This window comes from Berghia stephanieae, chromosome 11, assembly GCF_034508935.2.
Source record: "Berghia stephanieae isolate SIO BIC M18660-M18661 chromosome 11, UCSD_Bste_1.3, whole genome shotgun sequence".
NCBI lineage: Eukaryota > Metazoa > Mollusca > Gastropoda > Nudibranchia > Aeolidiidae > Berghia > Berghia stephanieae.
Genome location: NC_088370.1, coordinates 38,806,150 through 38,818,649, shown reverse-complemented (window position 1 = coordinate 38,818,649; position 12,500 = coordinate 38,806,150). Strand labels below are relative to the sequence as shown.

The window sequence follows — 12,500 nt, the reverse complement described above, 5'->3', positions numbered from 1 at the left end:
TTTCCACAACTTGCCAGGTATTCATTCTTATCTTTCCTTACTATGTGTCCGAAAAAGGATAGTTGTCGATCCACTATTAAGGGCATTAGTTTCCTTTGTTGGTATGTTTGTTTTAGCACTTCTTCGTTCGTTTTGTGTGCAGTATACGATATTCTCTGCATCCTTCTCAAGCACCACATTTCAAAAGCTTCAATGTTCTTTTGTGTTTCACTACATTCACTACACAAGACCCAAAACACCTCCTGATATACACACATAGGAAACCTCTCTGTAACGACATCCCTCTATAACGACACGTTTTTCCGGTCCCGACAATGTCGTTATATCGAGGTTGCACTGTATCTCAAATGTCTCCATACATAAAGACAGACTTAAGACACTATATGGATTCAGGGATACTGCTCTTGACTGGTTTTCTTCTTACTTGTCCCCTATCTTTTGGTGTACAGGGTTCAGGTCTGGGACCCTCTTTATTCACCCTCCATATCAGACCATTAGGTGAAATTATTTCCAATTATTTTATTGAGTTCCATTTTTACACAGACACCCAACTACTGTTTCCCATTAATACCGACAACTATCTCAATGTTATAATGGATATAGAAAATTATATCTCTGAGATAGTGACTGGATGTATTGCAATAAACACAGGTTACATGAAAACAAAACAGAGGTTTTGCAAATCACAAGACGTGGCCACCTGGACCTTTCCACGCTTAACCTGAATCTTTCTGAATGTTACTGTTTAATTCCCACCACTAAGGGGCCTGTAAGAAACAGAAGTTTTATCTGATACCAAATTAAACATGTCTGCTCATGTCACTAATGTAACTAGATCCTACAATCTTTATCTTGGATATATTGGTGCTATTAAAAGTCTTCTTGATATTAAAACTACAAAACTTCTGGTTGTCTCTTTGATTTTTAGCCGCCTTGATTATAGGGAATGAGATTAGCGGAAGAAGGGGGAGAAGTTATTTGTAAACAAACCAACTACAAGCCAAGCGCTCCAAATAAAACATTTATTATTTATATTTCTGTACAAAAATGCATATCATAATCAACGTTATGCATTTTTGTACAGAAATATGAATAATAAATTTTGTATTTCAAGCGCTTGGCTTGTAGTTGGTTTGTTTACAAATAACTTCTCCACCGGTGACATCCAAGCAAGGGAAGCTACTCTTCCGCTAATCTCATTCCCTATTGCAATAGCTTACTCTATGGTTGTGATAATAATGTCATTATTCGACTCCAAAAGATACAGAACAAAGCAGCTCGATTGGTAAAGTTATCTAAAAAGCGCAAGCAAATCACCCTCATTTTAGAGGACTTACGCTGGCTACCTGTAAAGTTTAGAATTGAATTTAAAATACTTACACACGTTTTCAATTGCTTAAATAATTCTGCTCCTGTTTACCTTCAAGAACTTATCCACCTTTATGAACCCAGTCGAAATTTAAGATCTGCTAATCTAAATCCCCTAAGATAACCCCCAAAATCATTAGTTTTTCATGAGAAATCCTTTGACCACCACGCCCCCCGATTTCATCATTGAAACTAAAAATAGTGAAAAACTATTAACTTTTAGAAAATGGTTAAAAACCGAGCTTTTCTTCAGGGCATATAATTTGGACTCTTAGTACGCATTTTATTATAATATATTATTTTATCATCATATTTATGTGGTTTTTAACATGTCAGTTCTATATTTGTGTATGACACATGATGTGTTGATGTAAAGTGCCAGTGAGCAATTCTTAATTGGAACTAGGAGCTATATAAATTCATTTTATTATTATTATTATTTTCATAATTACCTGCATATGTAAATGAAACCAATCTGCTTCTCTCCCACATAGGCGCCCATCTGCCCCACATGGCATGCATGGCAGGGAAGGTCACACCCTGAAATGAGAAAAGAAATGAAAATGATGATGATGATGATATAACAATGATTTAATATTTTTTTACCAGTTTTCTTCTATAACTCACCCACCCCCTCAAGCCTCTATGCACGATTGGGAGCTGGGAGGAACATCCCTCTAAATCTTTTTATTATAATTATTATTTGATATAGCGCCAGTATCCACAAATAGTGCTCAGAGGTGCTTTACAATAGTTTTTTTGGTATCAAACAAGTTCATTCATTCGACTACAAAATCACCACAACAGTCACACACACACACAAAAACACACACACACACACACACACACACACATACACACACACACACACATCTTGTTCGAACTTCTCATAGAATCATGAAAAGCAGAATGAAAAAGATTTATAGTTTCTTTGGTCAAAATTATCAAAATTTGATCAACTTTGAACCTCTACTGATAAAATTTAGTACTCGCTGGATTCCAGCGTGGCAAATTCCAGCATGCTCTGCAAAATGATACACTGGGACTGGGTGACCGAATTTAATTTATAAAATAAGGGGGGGGGGGGGGGGGGGGGGCGAAGTGGCTGTGTGGTTAAGGCATTGTACTGTGATCCGGAAGGTCCCGGGTTCGAGCCCCGCTTCAGGCACCTTCATTTTTTTCCTTGAGCAAGATTATTAACTCCCAATTTGCTCACTTGAACAGCAGAGGTGATTCCTGTTGACATCAGTCATTCTAACTATACCCCATCATGGAATGCCTAGGCGACGGGATCTTTATGGTGCCGTTGCGAATGGGTGTCATTTATTTTTTTTTAAGGCGTGCACCTCCAATGGGCATCGGGTTTCAGCACGCTCAGATTCGAGCACATTTTTTTATTCTCCTGCAGACCTGCCTCGTACTACGATAAATAAGTAGAAATACACACTTTTGGCTCCAGCTACAGAACATTCGCTTCTTTGACTCAATCAATCTTATTGAAAAGGAAAGTTTAGTTCCTAAGAACCAATGTTTAGGCCTATGGAGCATTGTTGGGATCATGCTAAGGGTAAATTATTTATTTCTAAAGCTACTTAAAGTGATATTTTCTTTTTTCCCTTGGAAACTACGAATTTTTGAAAATTCTGCTCCTGACAGTGTGTTAAAATTCTGCAAGTACCTACTGTATATCCGAAGTGTTGCAAATCTGAATCTGAATCGCTATATAAAAAAGAGCCCAATATTACAAACGTCCAACTATTCTAATTCACTCTCTAACAATAAAACAGAATTATATCCGAAAACGCTTTTAATTGTAAAGAGCGAAGTAATCCTCAGAATAAAGGAAATTTATTACCAATTTCCTTCATCTGGTATATTGTCAGAGAACGAAAAACGCTGAAAATTGAATTTTGATCTTAAAATTTTAGGAAATAGAGATTTTATTTTTGTTTATATTAGATGCCCCAAACTTTGTATTTTTAATGAAAGAAAAAAAGCCAAAACAACTCAATTTTGTGTATTATTATTTTGATTTAAATTTCAATTTTAACATTTGATTCACCCTCATTATTATCATTATTGTTATTATTATTATTATTATTATTATTATTATTATTATTATTATTATTATTATTATTATTATTATTATTATTATTATTATTATTATTATTATTATTATCATTATTATTATATTGGTCCAACCTCTCCGATTCCTTCCAGTATCCTGACCATAATTAAGAGATAGACGCTTGTTCTTGCTGCTACTGGAGTGACTAAGGTCAAGACCGCAGTGCACAACACTCCCAATCCAAAGAGAGACTTTCCTCCAAAACGAGCGGCTAGATATCCACCTGGAATCTGGGTCAGGATGTAACCGTAGAAAAACGACCCCAGCACAGATCCCTGGGTCTTCTCATCCCAGTTAAATTCTCCTGTCTGGGAAACATTTAAAAAATTACTGCATTATCCTTTTTAAAAGTGCATAAAATAACCTTACCTCTTGCCTTAGAAAGCATCGCTATCTCAAGGTTCAAAACCCCTTGACTGAAAAACTGGCCAAAATAATAACACAATCTGAAAAGGCAGCTGAATCAAAGCTGAAAATTACAGAACAGTCTTTTTAAAATTAATAATGTGCAAAAACTGCAAGGAGATGAAGTACACAGCAATGTTATAAATAGATCATCTAGAATGCTACAAAGTACTTAAACTGGACCAGCTGTCATAGTTTTCAGTAAAGAAAACAGTGAATCGCAGTTGATAACAGCCATTGATGAAATCAACTGTTTAAATAGAAATTATTTTTATAATTGCTCTGTTTTGTTTTAAAAGTCGAAATGATGAAGCACCTGACTAAATTAAAAGAATGTTAGAAATAATATATGTACCAAATAGGAATTTACGACCCTCAACTTACAAAACGAAGCTTACTCTTAGAAATAATTATAATTATAAATTTTATGATGGCCGTTCCTTTACCCACAATGGACCCTCTGTGTGGAATTACCTGCCCAGAAGTATAAGAGTAGGATAGTTTTAAATCATGATAAAAGCACTACCATTTTATCGTTACATTGTCATGATATTGATACGATATTACATACACAGCTATTGATATCAATGTGGTATACGTTTTACAAATTTAAATTTTGTATATTTATTTGTAACGTGCATTGAGCATCACACAGTGATGAAACTGCGCTATATAATGTTGTGTATTATTATTATTATTATTATTATTATTATTATTATTATTATTATTATTATTATTATTATTATTATTATTATTATTATTATTATATTATTATTATTATATTATTATTATTATTATTATTATTATTATTATTATTATTATTATTATTATTATTATTATTATTATTATTATCAAATGCAATAGAGATTTCTCTACTAAAGCTTTTGATAAAATAGACAATAAGGATCTTCTACTAAAACTCAAAATCTATGGAATTAATTGTTATTAAAGGAATACCAACATATCAATACTAAGCGAAATCAAATAAAATATAATCTAAGCCATCAGAGTATGAATATATGAGTATGAATGTTCAAATATTCCTCCATCACTCTTTTTTTTAGTATTCCTCTTATAGAATGGGTCCAACTGTGCAATAGGATGAATAAAACTAATGGGGTCATCTTTAGAACTTGATTCTCCAGTCAAGTCCTTAACAATCTCATTGTTTCTGGATTTTTGATTTTATTTTTTTCCCCTCCTGAAAGGTGAGTGAAAACAAATGCTTTAGGCTACACCCCCGACCCCCGACCTCCCAAACACCCATAAACCACACATGTTCAAGGCACTCTTTTGTTCTCTGACAATTAAATAATCACTGATATAAAACACTGTAATTAAGAAATGTGCTACATGTCAATGGTATTTTCTTGTATAATACACTGGAATCAGAGACACAGTACAAAAGCAACTCGCATCATTCAGTGACAATTCCTCCATGACCTCTTGTTGCTATGACTGGCAAGATTTTTACTATTATCTTATAGTATGATTCCCAGCTAATTCAATCAACACACAGTGCTTACACCTTTGAAAATTACATCAGTTATAATATATGTTATTAAAACTAGTCAAATGGTTACATTTCTACTATCAACTGATCTTGAACCTACGACTCATAGCCAACTCAAGCACTTGCCTATCTCCTGAAGCAATGAGCCCCACAGATCCTGAGAGCAACTCCGAATGAAAAAAATGTATAGTGCCATCAGGTGTTGCAATGCAATTTTCCAACATCAGTGTGTCAAAATATTGTGATAAAAACATGTACTCAAGGTAGGGGGGGGGGGGGGGGGGTCCTGACAGCTCAGTTGCTCGAGCACTCACTGCAAATGCAAACAGGTCGGGATCGATCCCAGGTGCAGTCGAGATTTTACTCTGACCCCCCTACACCCAGCAGTGAATGGGTAACTGAGTCTGTTAGATCTGTCGCAGTACTTTGCGATAGACTAGCATCCTATCTAAAGGGTAGCAAGCAATTGCTATTGTCCGTTTCACGCTATAGAAACTGGGATAAACTCCGGCTCCACGGGCCTGGTGGCTCTGAATGACATCTACTCTTTAAGCATGGGACTGGCCTATTTGTCTGTTTGACAAGTCAGTACTAATGGTAGCTATGGAATTTATTAAGATTTGTTTGTCAGTTGAACGGAATTAAATAGTCAAGGGGGCGGAACTGGGTTAAATGGCAGGGAATATTCTTATTGGTTAATGCTTAGTAATGCTCGAAACATCAATGAATATGATATTTGTGAGAAACTCTGTCCAGGAGGAAAAATGTATGAAAACGTCTAATGTATGTATGAATGGATGTCAGTTAAACATGCAAGATAAATTCCCTTTATTCATCCCAAGGGGGAAATTTGTCATTAGGGTCTGTCTTCAAAAAAGACCAAAAATAACTCATTTATCATCTACAAAGCAAAGTGACCAATAGGGTAAAAAAAAAATTCCCACTGAAATGTAAACAGCAGAGTTTGAAACTAGGTTTATGTATTGATAATGCCTTTTTCTACTCAGCCACCTCGATTTTATTTACATTGTGCGGCTATGTGGTCTTGTGGTATGGCACTCGCTTTCAGATCGGAAGGTGCTGGGTTCGAACCTCGCTCGGTGCATAATTGAGTCCTTGGAAAAGGCTTTTTATTCACATTCTCTCACCGTCAATTTTTTTGGTTGTTTTTTGGGGGTTTTTTTACATTGCGATAGATGTCTCTGAACAACATTTCAATCTAATGGACTTTACAGGACTACAATTTGATGAAGTTATCTGGCTATGTCATCTACTCAGTGGAAAGTATTGGGTTATTGGACAAAGCGATGGACTATGAGAGTAGGAGTGTTTTCACTGGTAAAAAAATTATGTTTCATGAGAGTTTTTAGTTATTAGTTATTGCACATAGTGGTCTATTGCAAGGAGGGTTAACTCTCTCCTTACCGATCATTTTCAGTATTCTCCCAAAATGGCAGGCGTACCAAGCATAAGAATGGATTTTTTTTAATCCAAACAATATCTCTACAAAACAACTTTATGCTCTTATTAATTAAACAAAGATCATTTTTCAAAGTTTGTGATGTACAAAATAAATCTGAATTTTTAAAAATGTATATTCTGTCGTAACAAATATGAGGATTTAGCTGCAGGTGGTAAGGAGAGGGTTAAGAGGCAGTGACAACTACAGCATCATTGTAATACAATTTAGGTATCAATAATATGAAATTATTTTCTTTACGTTCTTATCACTTGTGCTGTTGGCATTGGGATCAGGACATTCGTGAGCATTTGTTTTGTTGTTGTCATCAGAAGAGTTGACCATGGCAACCATAGCAACGCTCAAGTTGACACGTAAACAATACACGTTGACGAATCCAAGAAAAGCCATAATCGCTAAAGCCTTTCTGGCAGCAATGCAATGGGGCTCTGGCAAGGGAGAAAACAAAAGCAAATTTTAGATGTCTTTTTTTTTTTTTGGTTGTTTTTTATAAAAAGTTTTCATAGGTGGGAATTGGAAATAACAGTTTTAGAAGGAAATCTGAAAGAAACAAAAAAAACAAAAACACAGAGCATTTATATAACGCAATAGCCACTCAATAAGCTCAAAGCTCTTTACAAGGTGTCCCTGACCAACAGGCATATGTAGCATATAGAACGAGACATGACGCCTGCTATTTTCTTTTGGACAGGACAACGCTGTTAAAGGCCAGGTATTCATTTTACACCTGAGTACGGTGAGAGAATGTAAGTAAAGATACTATTCCAAGGACTCAACTACGCGCAGAGTGAGGCTCAAACTCAGGACCTTCCGATCCAAAAGCGAGTGTCATACCACAAGACCATATAGCTGCACATGTATGGGTATTTGGAATCTATAAACACATACTATTCTAGATTAGTATAAAATTGATAAAATAACAAACCAACAAATGAAAAAAAAAAAAAAAAAAAAGAAAAGAAATATAATTTGCGGGTGCCCAAACTCACCAATATAACCCTTGTCCTTGGAACGATGAGAATGAGAATGAGATTTCTCTATAAGATTATCCTGTTCATTATAATCCTGCACTGCCATTGTGTGTTCGATTGTTGTACTCATGTAAATTCCTCGCTTCTGTGACCGGGGAGAATTTCCTGGATCCAAAGGGATCTTTTGACAGAGTTGGAGGTGATGGGTTGTTTTGTTGTTGTTTATTCTTTTAAGCCCTAAGTTTAATCCTAATATTGTAGACGTATGATTATCACAGCTTTTGAACTATTTTTTGAACAATTTTGATGTAAGTATTGAATAAAAATCACAGTCACAAATATTTGAAGGACAGGCTTGATGTTGTTCTTTCATTTCTCCATGCATTTGTTTTTCAAACTTCAAAATTCAACCCCATATTCTTTTTTGTTCACATGGATAATGGTCGACATATCAAGATAGAAAGATTTCTATTTGCTGACGTCAAAAATCTCTTGTTTTTTTATCTGTAACGAGAGAGCCATAGAAATATATGAAGCAAACCACAAAAGGAGAAGGTGAAGAAATAAATTGCATTGTATACATATCCTCAGTCACCTCTTAGAGAACTGAAAAAAAATTTGAAATTTTATAAATAAAAGGAGGAAACTTCTCTTGACTCCAAAATCTCAGATTTACGTGGATCCGAGGAAAACCAATAGCACTGATACAATACCAGACTGAGACAGTTGGTCACATAGGTAATAACATGAGAAAAAGTAACAATTGGACCCAGGGAACAGTAGTATATATCCCAGTTGCTGTAAAGACAATCTAGACATGGGTGCCAGCAGGAAGAAGTGCTGAAACCTGAAACTAAAATCTCGACACTTTGCCAAACCTGAAAATGATCCTACTGAAAATGCGGCCTAAACTTTATGCTTATTTCATCACCGTTTTTATACCATTATAATGCTGAATCACGTTTTCGAATTTTTATTGATGCTATTCGGTTATTTCACTCGAGAAATCACGAAACCGGAATTCCGGCATAAACCAGAAAACTGGCACCCATGAATCTAAATCTAATCATAAGAATAAATAATAAAAACAAAAAACCATGAAATAATAGTGCTCAACTTTTTGATAAAAGAAGCTATTTATAAAATATTTCAAGTATAATTATGATCAAATTCTACAATATTGTTTCGAGCATTTACTCAGAAAGTGAAAGTGTATATTGTAGAAGTTGATCATAATTATACTTGAAATATTTTATAATCATAAGAATAACTTGTTATCCTCTGAATAATAAATAGGACAAAGGACTAACACAGATTGCATGTAACAGAGACAATCTTGGACTTGCAACATGATTTTAGATTAGGTCCAGCCAAGTGTCTGGGCGACACATGAAATATCTTGACGAATAATCTTTAGGTAAGGCACTCTACACACTTTACCTTCAGTCCACTCAGCACTCATCAATAGCTAGGTCAGTTACCTGTTACAGTAACTTGCCTAGAGCTATAATCTGTTTGTTTGTTGTTTGTTTTTAAGGGTTTTACGGCGCTTGCAACACATTTAGGTTATATCAGAGCCAGTAAAAAGGAAGAAAATGGGATAGTGAAAAGTTCTAGAATTACAATTATAGCACCCAAGAAAAAGTAAGACGTAGGGGAACTGGGAACAAATATGGATCAGATGTAGATTCCAAGAGCAAACCACCAATGTACTTAGTTTGAGATCACCTATAAGTCTCATCCGGACACAAGCACAAAGTCCAACAATGAGGAATACACTCAAATGCTTAAATTATACATTCAAAATAACAAATATAATGTTTCCCTCCCAGCTAGGACATCCGGCTAGGGCCAGGACAAAACCAAGTACTAATCTCATTCCAAGACAAAGACAGAAAGCAAGTTGGAAAACAGATATAAGGGGATAGAAGACACAGTGTGTACCCCCTTGCCCACTATGGGAGGTCAGGAACCCCACCCAGTTATCCCACTTTCTATATCGTCAAACAGACAACAGCAATCGCTTGCTATCCCTTGAATAAGAAGCTAGTTTATTGCAAAGTACATAATACCAGATCTAACAAACCCAATCACTGCTGCGTATCAGATAAAATAATATCGACTGCACTCGGGATCGACTTCAGTCCCATTGCATGCTCTACAAACTGAGCTATTGGGACCACAACTTTTTTATTAATCTAACTTAATTTCTTCTAGATCTAATATTCGACCCATTAACCACATTTATCACTGCTGGATGGAGAGAGGCCTGAAGATCTAAGATTAGATCAAGTCAGAAGACGGCTGATTTGCAGTGATAATTTTTTTCATATTATTTGTTTATTTAATTTGTTTGACAATTTATCATTTGTACTTTATCAGTGTAAACCAATACATGAGGGTATGACAAAAGTCATGGCATATTGTATGTTGTGGTATGAGAACTAGGTTGTCTCTCGATAGCTAAATTGTAAATTTTTTTTTTTTAATTAGCTGATTGATTAAAACAAAAAATCACATGAAAACTACTTCAAAATGCTTCAAAATTTCAGAATAATTCTTTAACTTAATGCACTTTTTTCACAATAACAAATGACTGACAGTACATTTTAACATAGGAACTTATAGTATCGAAGTAAAGAAGACACAAAGAACACAATCAAAGAACACTGGCGAATACAAGTCACTGTGGAATGGTTGTGCTATTATTCTGAAAAATAAATATCTAAGTTTTTCATTTTTGTTGGGTTTTTTTTTTTTTGGTGACATTCAAAGCAAACTCGACATCAAGAATTTTATCTTCTTCAAATTTTGTTTGTCTTTACACATTGTTTGAAAACAAAGGTGAATACAAATGCTATTTTTTGATAAACTTATCGAGTCGTTACTGGTGCCATTTATATACACAGTAATAGTCAACACAAACTAAGCTTATCTTGAAAGAACTTAAATTATATTTGATACTTATCACTAATAATAAACTAAAATGTTACATGAACAGCTTATCTCCTTAAAACAAATATAATCAGACACCATGATTACATTGAAAGGGTTTTGACAACGCAGTTGGCACAGCACTGGATTCACAAGCAAAAGGACTGGTATCAGTCCCAGGTTTGGTTGAGTTTCCTACTGACTCCCCTCTCCATCCAGCAGTAACTGCATAGCTGGGTTTGTTAGATATAATGTGAGATGTATATTTGCGACTTGCACTATTTCAAAATGTTAGCGTTCAATTGTTATCATCAGTTTAACACTATAGAAATTGGGATAAATTGAAATAAATTTTAACAAAAATTAAACAGCAAAATCACAGATTGTTGAAATGGAAACACACAGCCAATTATCTTAATTTTCAACTAACAGTTTTTAAGCATGCCGTACAATAATGTTCATTACCATCATTTATGTTATAAAATCTTCAAATTAAGGTTTGAATTGTGAAATGACTACATAATACTTACAACCCTTGACACGAGATTGATAACAATACTTATAATGGTGGTAACTTGACAGTTGGTCACAGCGTTTATTACTTAGAGATAAGACAACCAAGATAAACTGATAAAATTGATAATTTGTCGGTTACTTAATCATGATATCAATCAATTGTCACCTTCCTCAAAAGAGTCCTGGTAACTCAAGCAAACTCACAAACAAAGGAGCTTTTAATTATCATGAGTTCAGTTGAGATTGTTTTTTTGTTGTTTTTTTTTATTCTCTATCCACACAGGGGGCCCCAGTAATTCAGCTGGTAGAGCACTCGCTTCAAACGCAAAGGGACCCCTTGTCTACCCATCAGTAAGTGGGTAGCTGGGTCTGTAAGATCTCGTGGAAAGTACTTTGTGATAGACGCATCATATCCAAAGGGTAGCAAGCAATTACTTTTGTCCATTTCACGCTATATAGAAACTGGGATAAATTCTGGCACCATGGGTCTTACGGCTACGAAGGATTAATTTTTTTATCCACACAGCAGTGATTGGATGACAGTGCTTGTTAGATCTGGCAGAAAGTACTTGGCAATAAACTTATCCAAAAGTGACAAACAATTGTTTGATTAATTTGATGCTACAATATCCAGGGTAAACACCTATGTCCACTACAGGACTACTTTTTAAATAACTTTTACCCTCGGGATTAAAATGCAAATTGTAAGAGAAAATTACGCCCTTTCACTATGGTACCAATAGGTACCATCGCCTAGAAATTGCATGACGGAATATAGATAATTCATTAAAAACAAGATGTCTGATGTCAACAGGAATCCATGTTATCCAAATTTATAAGAGAGTACTTACACTTCACACAATCACAAACGTATATGAATATGCAGTGGATTAAGAACTGACCATAAGAGAACGTACTACTCATAAATAATATTTATATAAAACCAAAACAAACATGAACAAAAATGACGTTCTGAGACGTTTTGCTTGACTTCTCGAATATGCTTTCCGCCAATGATCAATGACAATGACAATGCATATTGTCTTCATATATTTGTACGCTCGTGTGATAATCAATCAAATGTTAATTTCACCAATAATGGTATGGTTACATTAGCATAGCTAAGCTACCATTCCGTACAATCTGATTGCAATCATTATGATGAGAGGAGAGAAAACAAATGTA

General features: G+C 34.8%; 1 protein-coding gene across 11 annotated transcripts in view; it reads right to left on the bottom strand.

Moving 5' to 3' along the window:
* The window catches only part of LOC144956960 (sialin-like), a 30,745-nt gene that overhangs the window by 14,167 nt on the left and 4,078 nt on the right, over nt 1-12,500 (bottom strand). For 5 of the 11 annotated variants that reach the window (XM_078887813.1, XM_078887818.1, XM_078887812.1 and 2 more), the window contains 4 exons: nt 7,884-8,369; nt 7,135-7,322; nt 3,571-3,804; nt 1,821-1,908 (listed from right to left, as the gene is read on the bottom strand). In XM_078887813.1, the coding sequence (XP_078743939.1) occupies nt 1,821-1,908; nt 3,571-3,804; nt 7,135-7,322; nt 7,884-7,995 (622 nt within the window). In that variant the 5' untranslated portion in view covers nt 7,996-8,369. Of the gene's footprint in view, nt 1-1,820; nt 1,909-3,570; nt 3,805-7,134; nt 7,323-7,883; nt 8,370-9,107; nt 9,126-9,305; nt 9,415-11,264; nt 11,294-11,329; nt 11,366-12,166 lie in introns of those variants that run through there. The other 6 variants (XM_078887810.1, XM_078887814.1, XM_078887820.1 and 3 more) reach the window with 6 other exon arrangements.